Genomic DNA, 16,195 nt, shown 5'->3' with positions numbered 1-16,195 from the left:
ACTCCAAAAGGAAGAACTTGGAGCCCCTATCAGGGTAGATTCCTTCCACCACCCCATATGTCCCAAGTCTAAGATATCTGTCTCTCACCAAGATGACCACCAGGTCCAGAATGTTCCAGATGCTGCTGAGGTAACGAAGCCAGTGGATGTGGAGCTCCAGGCTCTCCTCCACCACGTAGTAGAAGATGAAGATGCAGAAGATGATCTCACAGCCAATGATAAAGAAGTCCCACTTGCCGACACAGCGGATCAGCTTAACTGTGCAGATTTGCCAGGATGGGATGGTACCTCCTGTAGCTGGAAACTCCACCACCAGTCTGTGGGAGGAGGGGGAGATGTCTGGTAGGGCCTGGGCTGGAACAGTTCTACCCAACCCCTCCCCTCCCCACCCCCACCATAGGGTACAAGTTTAGGGAAGGGTCTCCAGCAGAGGAGAAGGGAATCAGGAGCCATGGATGGAGGGAAGGCAGGGAACGGGGACCCACCTCAGAACACAGAAAAGATTAATGTTGGCGTTGTAGACTGAGAAGTCAATGAAGACCACCCGACTGCCCCTGTCCGGCCACAGGCCCTCCTGAAGGTCCCTGAGTGCCTCTGCACTAGCCTGTCGAGATCCTGGAAGGTCCAGGTGGTAGCCACCTCCGCTGTAGCTTGTGAGCTGGCCCCAGTGAGAGGAGCCCCCCAGCTCATCCTGCTAGTGGTAGGTCTATCTGTCACAGAAGAAGCCATCTGAGCAGAGAGGTCTGAACCAGCCCCAGAAGCTGGTCTCCCAAGGCAACGGCAATACTTTATAATTGTCTTGGCTTTACAGTTTCATATATATATATATATATATATATATATATATATATATAAAATATATTTCACATATATTACCTTGTTTAATGTAACTATTTGAGGAGGGGAGGGTAAATATTATCTACATTTTACAAATGAGGAAACTAAGACTCAGATATCTGAGATAATCCAACTAGTTAGTGGCAGAACTGAAACTCAAATGTAAATCTCCTGATTTTCACGTTGTCACCAAGCCTACGGATGACAAACCCAAGCCCACTTTTGACTCCAGCCTGAGTAGTCCCCATAAGGGAAGCACCCGGCCCACATAAGCCAGAAAAGACCCCTTCTGCTCTTGTAGTTTTGCACCTGTCTACTTAACCCTATGATTTTCTGTTCTGTCCACAAACTTTCCTCCCTGGACCCTTATTTCCTTCCCCTTCTTCCTGTCCTATCCACACATCTCCCGTTTCTTCCCTAATTCCTCATCCATCCTTGGCCCCTTTCTGCCTTCCGCTATTAGTTCCAAGGGTCAGACTCTTCCAAGCATGACTCGTGTGGCAGCATCAATGTTTCATCCATTCTCCGTACCCCTGAGGGAATTCTGGGCAAGAAAGGATGCTTCCTCTGGCAGGACTGCCTCCAGAGTAGGGCAACTGTGACTGTGACCTGTGTGTGGAAACAAGTCCAGAGGCTATGGCTCTGTCTGCTAACACACCCTCTCTGTTCCTCAGTGACCCCAGACCAAGGTCTCCAAACAGTCACAGATGGGTCTCAGAGAGATGCCCCCCAGCTCCAAGTACCCCCAAGGCTCCTTAAGACTCAATGGAAGTGGTTCCCAAACCTGGGATGGTGTCAGGCTCAGAGGGGCAAGCCCTGTGACACTGGTGGGGGGACTCACTCACGCTATGCCACTGAGGAGACCAAAGGGGAGTGTTCTTCTTTGTCTGGGGAGTAGACGTCGTGGCAGCTCAGAATGTCCTCATGGAAGTCCTCGTGCACCACTCAGGAGTCATTGCGGACCCTCAGCTGCCACAGCCTCGGAGCCCCCAGCAGCAGGTTCTCATAGTAGATGAAGGAGTGAGAGCCACGTCCCAGGCTCTGGTTGTTGTACCATTTGGTCCAATACAAACTGTCCAGTAGTGGGCCCTGGGCAAACTAGACCGCGAACTGGGTTGAACCTGACCCAGCCTCATCCTGACCCTTACCCTTAGAATGACCTTTTCCCACACTCCCCTCCAGCTTGTCTCCAGTACGCTTCTGTTGGACTCTTCAGCTGAGTCATGAACCTTGGCCAGATCTTAGCCTGATGTGGCCTTATTCTTTATTTAAAATACAGTTTGAAATTCTGCCTTACCTCTGATTCTCAATACTAGTTGAAGTACTGACTTAAATCTCTGATTATCATCCTGATTTCTAACCTATCACTACCTGAACTCTGTCTAGTCTGACCCTTTAATTCATGCCTGATCCTTTGACTCGGCCTGATTCTGGAATGACCTGGTCTCTGGATATGGCCTTATCCACTGTCCACTGACATCCCTGAACCCTGGCCTGTGGCCTCAGGCTTTAGGCCATTGAGAAGAAGAGGGGAGGGACAGAGGAGATCTCATACTCACATCCCAGAAGTCGGCCATGCTGCTGATGTCCTGGAAGGAGACTCCAGTGTCTGATGGGGTATGTAAGAAGAGCTCAGACCTCACTTTGGTGTAGTAATAGGCGCTGGAGCTTGTCATTCCATAGGTCACTAGAAACCAACCCAAGAGGTTGTGTCTTGAACACTGTTCCCTTCTCCATTATCCAGAAGGGACAGGAAAGCCTCTGCCCTGAGGCCAAAGATGCCACCCGGATGGGACCTATCCCCTAGAGTTGGCTAAGGAGGCTGACGGTTGCATTGGGGAAACCAGGGAATATATTAGGGAAGAGTTGTGGTTATAAGCTCTCTTTCTCTCTTCCCAACTCACCTCAGAAAGACTGAAATCCACTCAGTAATTATCTCTTGACATCGTCATTCTGAATATTCACTTTTCTCTTCCGGAACCAGCTTAACTTCCTAGTTCTTACTCCCCAGAGCCAGGAAATTTCTACCTTCTGCATCAGGTAGTGCTTCCTTTTATTTGTCCTCTATTAATGCCCTTGGGAAAATGTCTCCAAATTCTAGCGTATGCCAAGGCCCTGGTCAAATATCGTACAATGGAGATGTGGTATCCTGGACCTTGGAGTCAGCGACTCCGCAGTCATGGGAGTAGGAGGTAGGCATGGCACCTCTGGCCCTGGTGCATCCTGATGGGCACAGCTGTCTCCTGAGAGAGGGACTCAGAGCATCCCCAGATCAAAATAAAACATGGCCTTTGCCCTGAAGAACTAGATCTCCCTTGACCACCCCAATACACACATCTGAAGTAGGGCTGTCAAGGGATGCTATAAGTTTTCTGGTTAAAGGCACAATTTGAAGAGTATAAGCCATTTACTCCATAGATTGCCCCTCAATTTAGATTTGTTTGATATTTCCTTGTGTTTAAATTCAGATTATACATTTTTGGCAAGGAATATCAAAGAAGGAGACTGTGTCCTTTTCAGGAGGCATAAATTGTGTAACCGTATTATTACTGGTGATATTAACTTTGATCCCTTGTTAAGGTGGTATCATCCAGCTTTCTTCAATATACAATTATTATTTTTCTCTTTGTAATGAATACATATTTTGTGGGGAAATACTTGGAAACTATGCAAATATCCTGTTATTCATCAATCTTTCACTTACCAGTTTTAGCATCCTTTGACAACTTTTGCCTAATTATTACTATTAAGGTTGTCAAGCTGTGATTTTCTCATTCCATCATTCCTTCTGCATTTATTAGTTGGCATTCTCTTCAGGAAGAGCTTTTCCTTCTTCCTCATTAATTTATTCATGTATATATATCAGTATGAACTCATGGATTCCTGTCTTTTCTTTAAAATTTTTATAATTCTATAAAACTTTTTATAATTTGTCAATATTTTGAATTGTTACTCAGTTTTTTAGCCAGGTCATGAAAAACAAAGAAATTGTCCTAAAATACTAAAGAACCATGAAAACTACATGCAATATGTGCATCCAGTTAGGATTATATCCTGGACCATAATTTTTTTCTTTTGCTCTAAAGGTTATTAGTGGAATAATTGGTGAAACTGTAATAAGGTCTGTTCATTAGATGACAGTACTGCATCATCGATAATTTCCTGACTTTGATCATTTCCTTGTTTTTACAAAATACACATTAAAGTATTTAGAAATAACAGGACATTATGTCTGCAGTTTACCCTCAAACAGTTCTGTGTGTATATGTGTGAAGAGAAAGAGGCGGGCAGAGAGATAGAATGATAAAGGAAAAGCAAGCATGGTAAAATATTCGTATTTGGGAGATCTGGGTGAAATATATGTAAGAACTCTTTGTATTACTCTTGTAACTTTTCAGTTCACTAATTAAACTTTAAATCAAAAAATTAAATCAAAAAATTTAAAGTAGGATTTGTCAGCCTCTTGTGAGCAATTCCCTTTAAGAATTTTATTTTCAAATCTTGGAACATATTTTATTCCCTTTCTGGAAAGGGAATGCTTTGGTGTGGACTGAAGTTCATCCACAGTCTTGGGGGAAAGAAAGGCCGGTGAGTGGTCCCAGATTAGGCACAAGCAACATCATATGTTTCCAGGAGGAAATCAGCAAAAAGAAAGCATTATTATTTCACATTTCCGCATTCCACTCTATTAATTCCAAGAAATGACTTGACTTCTCTCTAAATCAAATCTGTGATTCCCATCCTCAGTATCTGTAGGACTCAGACTCAACTCTTCTGGATCTGGAAAATGGATTGGAAATCAAACTTCTGTCTGCTGAGGGTCCGCCGCAGTTAGAACTGATGGTCAGTGAGCTGAACTTTTCCTAAAGACATTGCTGATTAAATTGTTATACCTCTAGATGGCCACTAGGTGGTAGTCACGGCTATATCTTTTCCTCCTCTCCAATTCTCCAAAGTTACCACGCAAAATCAGTATTGCTCTGAACAGATTGTCAACCCTTTACGGAGGCATAACATCACTGATTATTATCCAAGACAGTAAAGACTATGTATTCTGAGAAAAATGGTTTCACCTAGTCAAATGCCCATTGATACTCAGAACACCTAATATATGCCCTATGTTAAGTGCTTGACATGCTTATTTCACTTAATTCTACAACAACCTTATGTATTAGGTGCTATTATTTCCCAGTCTCAGAGGGCTGAAGTCACTTTCCCAAGGTAAACAACTAAGGGAGCCAGGATTCAAATGCAAATCTGTTTGCCTCCATAGTAAACTAATTCTGTTCTGCTTTAAGGACAGCACTATATCCAAAAGGTAGAAGTTACAGGAGGGAAAACTTAAGTTTCATAAAAGGCAGAGATTCCTAACCATTAGTGCTTCCTATTAAGAAAAGGACCACACTTCACAAACATCCATTTTGCCCCTGAGAGTGTCAGCAAAGGACCATCTGCTGAGGATCACGTGGAAGGGGTTCCTGCAATGGGCAGTGGCTGGCCTTCCTGGAGCCTTCCTTTAAGATCCAGTGAAGGAGTGGAGTTGCTCTGTGTGCTTCAAAAGGTAACACTAGGCCAGAGAAAGGACAGGAGCAGGGAGGAATCAGAATTTGTGTCAGTATATCAAATGTCAGTATGTCAGCACTTTAACACCTTTTAGGTGCAGTGAGGGCCTCATTCCAGGAAATTTTCAGACACTGGACAATGACTGCATGAGAATGCTGTGAAAGGGATTCAGAGACCAGGTGGCCACATCCACTACAGGGAATCTGATGTTTTTTCTCTTGGACAGAAACTAAATTCTCCTATACATTATATCATGCTTTTTACCCTTGGCTTCAGGTCAAATTCACAGTTGCTGAATAATAACAATAATCACTACTACTGACACTTATTATTCACCAGGCTTTGAATACATTTTCTCCCATAATCCTGAAAAAAAACCTCATAAAGTAGTAGGAACTATCTGTATTTTATGCAGATAACTGAAATCCAAAATGTTATTAAATAATTTGTCCAAAGATCAGATAGCAAAGAGGTAGACTTGAATTCAAACTCAGGTCTGATTCTCTCCAAAGACCCTGAATTTAGCCACTGCTCTACATTATACTAACATATCACTCCACTACTCAAAATCCTTCTGATTAGGGACCTGACTCTCCTTCCAAAGGTCAATCCAGATGGTTAGGATTGTGCACGTTTATAAGGTATCCTTATAAGAAAACTATTTGAAGAGTTCAATATCTGGGTCAGGAGGCAAATTATGAAAGCAGTTGGTAAACTCAAAAGATCAGCATCTTAAAAGAAGCTTCAGGGACTTCCCTGGTGGCTCCGTGGTTAAGAATCCGTCTGCTAATGCAGGGGACACGGATTCGATCCCTGTTCCAGGAAGATCCCACATGCCGCGGAGCAAAAATCCCACATGCCACGGAGCAGCTAAGCCCGTGCGCCACAACTACTGAGCCTGCATGCCACAACTACTGAAGCCTGTGCACCTAGAGCTCGTGCTCCACAACAAGAGAAGCCACTGCAATGAGAAGCCCGCACACCACTTGCTGCAACTAGAGAAAGCCTGCGCACAGCAACGAAGACCCAATGCACCCCAAAGATTAATAATAAATTAATTTTTTAAAAAAAGAAGCTTCAAATTTCTTCATTCTGGTATAAGTGAATAAATGTATATAAATCTGTATGAAGAATCATACTCTGACATAGATGAGTCTCGAAGGAAAAAAATCGCAGGCATAAAAATGTTACCTGGGTTATTTACAACATCAAAAAATTACAAGCAACCTAAATGTCCTACAGAGAGGCAATAAATTATAGATAATTATAAATAACTTATATCACTGAGCCACTTAATGGAGTATGATACAACCATTGAAATGGTAATAAAAGCAAAATGCAAAATTGTTTTGCTGCTATCATTACATTTAAATATTTTAAAAATAGTAAATATATAAAACCTTAAAGGAAAATTGGACTTTTTAATGAATAGTATAATAGGCAGATTTTATTTCTCTTCACTCCCATGGAGTTCAATTAATGCTATAATAATAGAACATAAAAATAATAAAATCATTTTTAAAATCTTTCTACCTATTTGTTTTCAAGTCACAGGATGAAATTTCCAGGTGCTGGATGCTATATTGGGCTTTGTGACTACTTCCTAAGACCGTCTCTTGGTTCATACCATGATTTTATTTGAGGTATCACACTAAGCATCTCACATATGTTGCCAGATGCTGAATCCACAGCTGGCTCTAGGACTTGGACAGGGAGCTCAGTGCTAAGCTAATCCACAAATACCCTTGGTACCATTATCAGTTCAGGGATAGGCATGTAATCCATTTGAGATCAAGGACTCATGAAGAGAGATTTCTGGAACATTTTGGGACCTACTGTCTCTTACTAGATATGAATAAGAAAGCCCCAGATGATCCAGACTTAGCATGAAACTGATTGTGCAGCTGAGAGAACTGAATAACAGAAACAGGTGAGTCTTTGATGATGTCCTTAAGCCACTGGATTGATCAGCCCTGAACCCTGTCCTCCTTTGGACTTTCATTACCTAGACAAAAAATTCCATTCAGGTTTAAGCCTGTTTTCACTGGATTTTATTTTATTGTGACATATTCCTTACTTATAGGAAAACCACGACATTTTCAAAAAGATTGCATTATTTCTGAGGAAAATGGAGCTAGAAAAGCTTCTGCTACTGTCTGAACGTCTCTAGAGGGCTGTGGATGACTTTAGCATATCTGTGACAAAGTCTACATTAATTAAAATACATTATTACCCTATATTGAAGAGGGTTTGCTGACTAGGTCAACTGAGGATGATATTCTAGGAATTCCATTCATTTCTCAAAGCTTTCTGAACTATATTTTTGGGTAAAGTCAGGTTTCTAGAATATCATGAAATTTATACACACAAACATATATATGTGTGTTTACAAATATCTAAATTGTACATATATGCACACATATATGTATGTATAGAGATACATAAATATATATATATATACGTATGTAAATATATATCCCTACTCCTAAAAATTGCCTTTATAGAGTAAGGATATTATACAGATTTTAAGGGAGGCAGATATAAAACACAGTCAAAAGAAAAGTAGCTCCAATCTTTAACATTGCTTTTATCCATTATGATATTCCATGTTTCTTACATAAAATCCAACAAAGCCAATTCTTCCCAGAGTTAGCATCTTCTTATTAACTGGTGTGCTCTTTCTTACTCACAATGAGAACTACTCAATCTATTTGTGTTTTCTTCTTTGCTTTGGTTTCCAGGAACCTCAGGCTTTGTTCTCACTTGCAGTGCATTTGTTTATCTTAAATTATCTTCCTCCCCTTCCTCCCCTATCTCTTCCCAGTCTTTTGTTAAGTCTTTTTATTACAATTCTAAAGGGTTATATTTTATTGTATCTGTGTTTTAAAAACATTTATTTATTTATTTAGTTAGTTAGTTAGTTAGTTATTTGGCTGCTCTGGGTCTTAGTTGCGGCACGCGGGATCTTTTTTTTTTTCAGTCATGGCATGAGGGATCTAGTTCCCTGACAAGGCCCTGCATTGGGAGCGAGGAGTCTTAACCACTGGGTCCCTGTATTTGTGCTTTTTAATGTAAGTGGCTCAGATTCCTTTTGGACATAGGTGGGGCATAAGTATATTGTAATTAACTAAGTGTGACTGTAATAATTATTATTAATCATCATCATCGTGAGCTTGAATAATAATTTGATTTTATCCATTCCCATATTTATAGTAGAGACCAAATATTCTTGTCCTCCTTTTTGAAGTGCTGGAAGACCTTCCCAGATCAGAGCAATAAGAAGTCAGCAGTTGCTTTGTGCCTCTCCTTTCCCGGGTGATTGCCATACAGGTTATCATCATGCTACTGAGCTCCTTCCCTGTCCCTAATTACTATTTAAGGGAACATAGCCATCCTTTTCTAACAGCGCTCTTTCTGAGCAGGAATGAGATCCCTTCTCTCAACTAATTGACAAAGAACCTTGAAGAGCTGGGGTGCTTCTGCCAGCAAGTGTATAATTCCTTTATGGGTCTACACTACTCCTCTGTTGGAAACTCTGTGCCTTCAAGTGTTTGACACGCAAAAGCCAACTGCTAACTGGCTAGCTCTGAGGAAAAGCATTGAGGATGCTTCTCTAGAAAAATGGAGGTCTCTTTCACCCCAATCCCAGCCCTGGCAGTCATTATGTGGATAGAACTTCCACTGTGATAACAGTCCTCCAACTGTTGAAGAGTTGGAAGTTCCTTGGGCTTTACCAATTCTATATATTTAACCAACAGCTCCTCTGATGGTCTTTTCCTGAGCCTCTCTTATCACCTGGCTTGCTGAGAAGCTCTCTGAAATATCTTTACCTATTTATTAGGACACTGGATCCTGTTTGGCTTTGGTCATGTAAATAATTTGGAGGGAAATAAGGTCTATGATTATCCCTACAGGGTGAGTCTACTATCTTGTGAAATAAAATACAGTGCCCTGAACTCACCCTTCTTAATGCCTCCCCAACAGCCTCTGATGATAGTTTCACAATAGCTTAGCTAAACACTTTAGTACTCATTCCTGATGGAAAAGAACCATATCTCATCAGCTTCCATTATGATTTATGTCAGGGAGGTTATAAGTTCCTTGATTTCTCCAGGTTCCGTTAGCTGTTACTGCTCCCATGCCAAACTATGGGCACGATTTACTCTTCCCCTACCTGGCACAAACTGCTAGTTATTCCCCAATAGCTTTCCTCTCCTTCTTGCATAATAATATAATTTTATCTAGGGGCACATGGCTGCCCAACTAAACATCACATTATCTAACTTCCCTTGCAGCTAGGTATAGTGACATTTGAATAAATTTTGGCCAATGGAATACAAGTGAAGTGACATGTTCCCATGTACATCTCTGACTTATGTCCTTAAAAGGAAGGAAAATGCTTTCCCTTTCTATTTTCCTACTTCCTGTTGGCTAGAGCATGGACATAAGAGCAGGAGCTGGAACATGAGACAGATGCCATATGTTGAGGATGGCAAAGCAATAAGGTAGAGTGAGCCTGGGCCCCACATGATTGTGGAGCCCCACATTAGTCCAGGGCTTCTTATACCTCAGATTGTTACATGACAGAGAAACAAGCTTCTATCTTATTTAAGCCACTGTTATTGCAGCCAACATCCCAACTGAAGCAATTCATATGAATACATCCATATCAGAAGGATACTTTGCAAAAGGAACTTTTCTAAGAAAATTAGGATAAGCATAGAGGGAAAAAGAGTTGAAGTCAACAAGCTGTTAGCACAAAATTCCTATCCTAAGAAAAGCCAAGTCTAATCTCAGACCTCTTGGTTAAAACCATTTACTGGATACACAGAACATTTTTCCTTTTCTTAGTACGATGTCCCCTATTAAGAAATTCTTTTGTTGTCAGGACTTCCCTGGTGGTCCAGTGGGTAAGACTCCGCGCTCCCGATGCAGGGGAGCCGGGTTTGATCCCTGATCAGAGAACTAGATCCCGCATGCATGCTGCAACGAAGATCCCACAACTAAAACCCAGTGCAGCCAAAATAAATAATAAATAAATAAATAAATAAACAAATAAATACAAAATGAAAACGTTTTTTAAAAAAATAAATTATTTTGTTGTTCTTCTTGGGCAATTCCTCCCTTCACTCTCTTCTTTGCTTGCCATTCCACTGACACATTCTGATTAATGCTATTGGATCATCCAAAGTTGGATTCCAAATACCTTATGGTTCTTAAGATGGAGAGCAGGCAGAAGAAAGTTGGGACCTGGAAATGAGGGAAGGGTTAAGTCCTCAGAGCGTTCACTGAAGGATTTCACATCAGTGTATCTAAGAGAATACAGCTGAGAAAACTCTATCACTCACAGCTGCCTTGGTAACTAAGCATTATCAAGCCTTTTAGGACTTACGTTGAGAGGATTAAAGTTGTAGAGAACCTATGACTACACATGGCCCGTTTCTTCTTAGGAAATCAGATTCACGGCCAAAGGGTTATGAGTTGCTTTTGAAGGAATCCAATCAGGCTGAAGGTGATCATTCTGAGAAGTGGAAAACGAATCCAAGAACTGACCAGTGATCCCCCTAAAATTTCTGATAGCTCTGAGATCTTATGACAGGGGTAAGAAAGACCTATAAATATGTGTCCATGCTGAATCAATTTCGTAACAGATTATCTCAGGGGATGAAATACTGAAATAAGATACCTACGTGATTGAAGATGGGACTAGGGAACAGGCCACAAGAATACACTGTGATCAGCTGCTGGAATTACTCTGTTCTGTTCAATTTCTTAGTGCAGATGCAAGAGCGAGCAAAAGCAATTGATTCTTATAGATTTAATATAACCTTAGCTGATGGATTGTAAACTGTTACATGGTTTCAGAACCACTTGAAAAGTTTATTAAGACAGCAGTTAAACCAGGAGGTCAAAGGCCCTGAGGAAGATGGATGGTCTTCTTCAGGGCCATCCTGGAAAGAAAAAATACTGCCCCCCAAATAGCATAGTTCTTGTCCAAAAACCTCAAGACATAGAATGAACTTCAGCAATATCAGGAGAGATATATGACATATATAGCTTTGGTCTTTAAGAAGGGCACACTGTTTCAAGAGAAGATGCCAACTGGGGTATAACATAAGAGACCTGCCTCAGTATGGGTTTTTTTACTAGCTGATGAGTCAGAAGTGGTTCTACACATATCCTCCTAGAAGGTTATAGAGTAAGATTGTGCTTGCTCTTATCTGTGTTTCCTTGAAAGATTTTGCCTGAGATCTCCCAGAGACTGATCATCTTGAAAAAAGCCAAGGCCATGGAGAGTACTATAGACCTGAGGTTTAAAGACTTTGCTGCCTAGGACTTCCCTGGTGGCACAGTGGTTAAGAATCCGCCTGCCAATGTAGGGGACACAGGTTCGATCCTTGGTCCGGGAAGATCCCACATGCCGCGGAGCAACTAAGCCCGTGCGCCACAACTACTGAGCCTGCGCTCAAGAGCCCGTGAGCCACAACTACTGATCCCACGTGCCACAACCACTGAGGCCCACGAGCCTAGAGCCCATGCCCTGCAACAAGAGAAGCCACTGCAATGAGGAGCACGTGCACTGCAACGAAGAGTAGCCCCCGCTTGCCACAACTAGAGAAAGCCCACGTGCAGCAACGAAGACCCCACCCAGCCAAAAATAAATAAATTAAATAAATTAAAAAAAAAAAGACTTTGCTGCCTATATCTACCTACACCAAAGCGATATTTAATACTAAAACTGAGGAAGCATTAAGAGAAGAGCCCGTGATGTTAAAGGGTGCCATGGCTAGAGTCCTTGAAAATGTGGACCCAGGAAAGCTGGGAAACCAGGCAAGACATACCTAAACCACATATATCGGGGTTACCCCAATTATGATGCCACCGTTTCACGCACTATCCTTATAAAAGATTACAGAAAGGTGACTAAGGTATAGTAGAATTGGTAATGAGTGATTTCACTACAGAGAAGCCATGGACTTCACCTGTAATTTTGCAATCCAAGCTGCATGCATCAATGATTCCGTGAAGACTGTAGGATAATCAATACCATGACCAAACCATACGTTCATCCAATGGCAAGAATTGATTCTCTCTGGAGTTACAGGGTCTGTTAAGGGTAGCCCATCATTGATTGGCTCATGTGATATTGCAAAATTAAAGCAGTCCAGGAGAAATGTATGAAGACAGCTTCAGACACGGCAGATAAATGCATCACCTCCTTTACCACAGGGCATGCTCACTCAGTACACAAAAGGAGGCTCTCAAATTGTTCTATAGAAAGGGAAGACATATTTAAGTAATTAATATATGGATTGATTTTTAAATCATTTAAATAGAGACCATGTCATTATCGCTTTGAAGGGCGTGAACTCCTTGAAACACATTATCAAACTTTTCCTATGTAAGTTGGTACAACTGAGGCAGGAGATAGATGGGCTCCAGGCTAGACATTTACAACTGGTCTCCTGTTCACACTTCCTGGGGTAAGAAGAAGATGGGCTCCAGGCCAGACATTCATTACTAGCTCCCTGTTTACATTTCCTGAAGCAAGAGACAAATGGGCCCCAGGACTACATATTTATGACTGGTCTCCTGTCTATATTTCGAGATCTGCACCTCATAAAAACCAGCAACAGAAATAAGGTAAATAACCAGACGTTGGACATTTTTATGGCAGGGACAGAGTGGGACTACACCCTGTTAAAAGATCAAGAGGTCATACATTTCCCATCCTTGGGGCAAGGGAAACATCGCACATGCGCAGAAAGGCTCCTTGGGGGTCAAAAAGGAGGGGGCACCACCCCGTAATACGTGATGCTAAGGCCATCCCATAGGCCTCTGGGCTGTAATCCATCTTGGAAGAAAGTTGCGCACGCATGTTGGGGAGGCTCCTAAGGCAGGTCAGGTGTGGAAAAAGCAACCAGATAATTGGCCAAAGGTAAACAAAGACCCAGAAGAACTGACCTATAGAAATGACTTAACCGCCTCTTTACTGCACTCCTCCTTATTAGGGAGGATGCCCCACCCTTTCTCTCCAGGTGTGCATCTCTGCCTTGCTTCTATCTTAACTAAACAAAGTGTTTCTCTGTGCACTCTCCCACTTGTTGCTGTGCTATGTCTCTAATAATAAACTTTGTACCTGTTTTTACAGGTTTGCCTCTGTGAGAAATGCATTTTTCACTGGGGGCAAGAGCCAGGGGGTCCGGTGGCCAGGATTCCTAGTTTTCGTCCAGGCTACCCAGGTTCAATTCCTGGGCAGGGAATTAAGATTTCGCTTCACAGCACCACTCATTGCTGCCTCGCCGAGATCACAACCACTATGGAAAACAGTATGGAGGTTCCTCAAAAAACTAAAAATAGAATTGTCATATGATACAGCAGTCCCACTCCTGGGCATATATCCAGACAAAACTCTAATCCAAAAAGATACATGCGTCCCTATGTTCACAGCAGCATTATTCACAATAGCCAAGACATGGAAGCAACCTCAACATTCACCAACAGATGAATGGATAAAGAAGATGTGGTATACATATACAAAAGAATATTACTCAGCCATAAAAAAAGAATGAAATAATGCCATTTGCAGCAATATGGATGGACCTAGAGATTATCGCTAAGTGAAGTAAGTCAGAAAGAGAAAGACAAATACCATATGATATCACTTATATGTGGAATCTAAAATATGACACAAATGAACCTATCTAGGAAACAGAAACAGACTCACAGACATAGAGAACAGACTGGTGGTTGCCAAGGCGGAGGGGGTTTGGTAAGGATGGAGTGGGAGATTGGGGTTAGCAGATGTAAGCTGTTATATATGGAATGGATAAACAACAAGGTCCTACTGTATAGCACAGACAACTATATTCAGTATCTTATGATAAACCATAATGAAAAAGAATTTTAAAAAAGAATGTATATATATATATATGCATAACTGAAATACTTTGCTGTACAGCAGAAATTAACACAACATTGTAAATCAACTTCAGTTAAAAAAACAAAACAAAACACACCTTCCCTGGGGCTCAAGAACCAAAAGTGAACAATGTTCCCCTGGAGTTCCCATCAGAAAGAGCCTTTCACAGAAATCTCAAGAAGCTGTGTCAGGGACAGGAGGACTATGGACAGTGGACCAGAGAAAAAAGTCAAAAGGAAAGAAGAGTCAAATACTGTGGGCAGAGGTAGGTGAGAAGAAAGCAAAGTGGACCAGAGCTGGGGAAAGAGACGAGAGAGAAGAAAGGAGATGCTGGGAGAGTCAGGCCAGGATACAGAAGTACCCAGCAAGAAGCACTGCCCCTGATTCCTGCCTTCACTGCAGGCTGGCAGTTCCTGGCAGATATATATATATATATTTTTTTTTGCGGTACGCGGGCCTCTCACTGTTGTGGCCTCTCCCGTTGCGGAGCAACAGGCTCCGGACGCGCAGGCTCAGCGTCCATGGCTCACGGGCCCAGCCGCTCCGCAGCATGTGGGATCTTCCCGGACCGGGACACGAACCTGTGTCCCCTGCATCGGCAGGCGGACTCTCAACCACTGCGCCATCAGGGAAGCCCCCTGGCAGATATTTTGAAGTGTGAGTTAGTTTCTACAAAGTACATCAAGAGATCCTCCTATACTGAGATTATTGCCATCAGCCATCAACACCTTGGGAAAGCCTCCTACACTTCCCACCTTCGGTGGACATTTCATCTCTGTTTACACAGACCGCCTTCTAGTATAAACCAACCAAGGCCTCTTATCTAAATTTATGTATATCTACATGTGCCTAGAAAATGGCTGAAATTATATACACCAAACTATTAATAGTGGTTAATAACAGTGGCCCTATTGGACTTTTTAAAACAAGGACTATGCATTAGTTAAAATTACATTTTCCTCTCATACTTGCCCTTCCAGACTCAGCAAAGCTCTTGCATTTCCATAGTCTGAGGTCTTAGCTGGCTCTTGCTGCCTCCTTCGACCCCTGCCTCCTCCAGGCTGAAAGCCAGAGATGTTAAAACAAACAAGCAAGCAAACGGCAATGACTTTAGGCTTCCCTGGCATTGACTCTGGGCCTCCTCGGATGTGAATGGTTGCCTGCCTCTGGGACCTGCAACAGTTCCCAGGTCTCTCTGACCATTCTGCCCCTCACATCTTGCCATGGTCCAGAGCACTCCTTCACTATTACATTCATCACACCACATGTCACTGTTGGTTTACATGTCCACCTCTTTTGCTCCTTGAAGGCAGAGGATGAGTCTCTCTATTTCAAACCCTTTTAACAGTTGGCCTAGGGCCTGACACATAGTCGGACTTCATAAATGTTTGAATGTATGAATACCCAAGCTCTCATTGTCTCAACTGTCCTTTTCCTTCATGCTGTGAAATAATCTGCTCACCTTTGAGAACCACTGCCCTATGCCTCATTTCTGTGACTAGCACCTCCACCCAGACCTGAGAATCTGCCTGAACTTAAAACCCTAGACGTCCTGCTGCCACCACTCCATAGTGTAAAGAGATCATTATCAATATTATTAAAATCCCTTACCTGTGTACCACATTGCGTAGTTTTCAAAGAGCTTTTCCATGCAATATCTTGCTATAGCCGGTCAGCCATGGCCTGATTGTTCCGCCTTACCCATGAGCGGTTTCCTATGAATCATGAAGTTCAGAGTTTATATGATTAACTCAGGGTCATTCAGCTGGCGAGAGGCAGAGTCAGCACTCAGACTCATGCCTTATGAATACGCGCTACGTGTCCTTTCTCGGGCCACTTACACTGGTGGTGCCCCAGATTTCATCAGCTAGT

The 16,195-nt window shown here is 42.3% G+C and overlaps 1 protein-coding gene across 1 annotated transcript in view; it reads right to left on the bottom strand.

Moving 5' to 3' along the window:
• The window catches only part of PKD2L1 (polycystin 2 like 1, transient receptor potential cation channel), a 57,401-nt gene that overhangs the window by 8,309 nt on the left and 32,897 nt on the right, over window positions 1-16,195 (bottom strand). Inside the window, 4 exon segments of the mRNA XM_073793744.1 lie at window positions 89-317; window positions 486-706; window positions 1,702-1,935; window positions 2,397-2,524. Coding sequence (XP_073649845.1) covers window positions 89-317; window positions 486-706; window positions 1,702-1,935; window positions 2,397-2,524 — 812 coding nt within the window.

This window comes from Tursiops truncatus, chromosome 16 (assembly GCF_011762595.2).
Source record: "Tursiops truncatus isolate mTurTru1 chromosome 16, mTurTru1.mat.Y, whole genome shotgun sequence".
Lineage (NCBI taxonomy): Eukaryota > Metazoa > Chordata > Mammalia > Artiodactyla > Delphinidae > Tursiops > Tursiops truncatus.
Note: the sequence above shows the minus strand (reverse complement) of the source record. Positions and strands in the feature narration are given on the sequence as shown.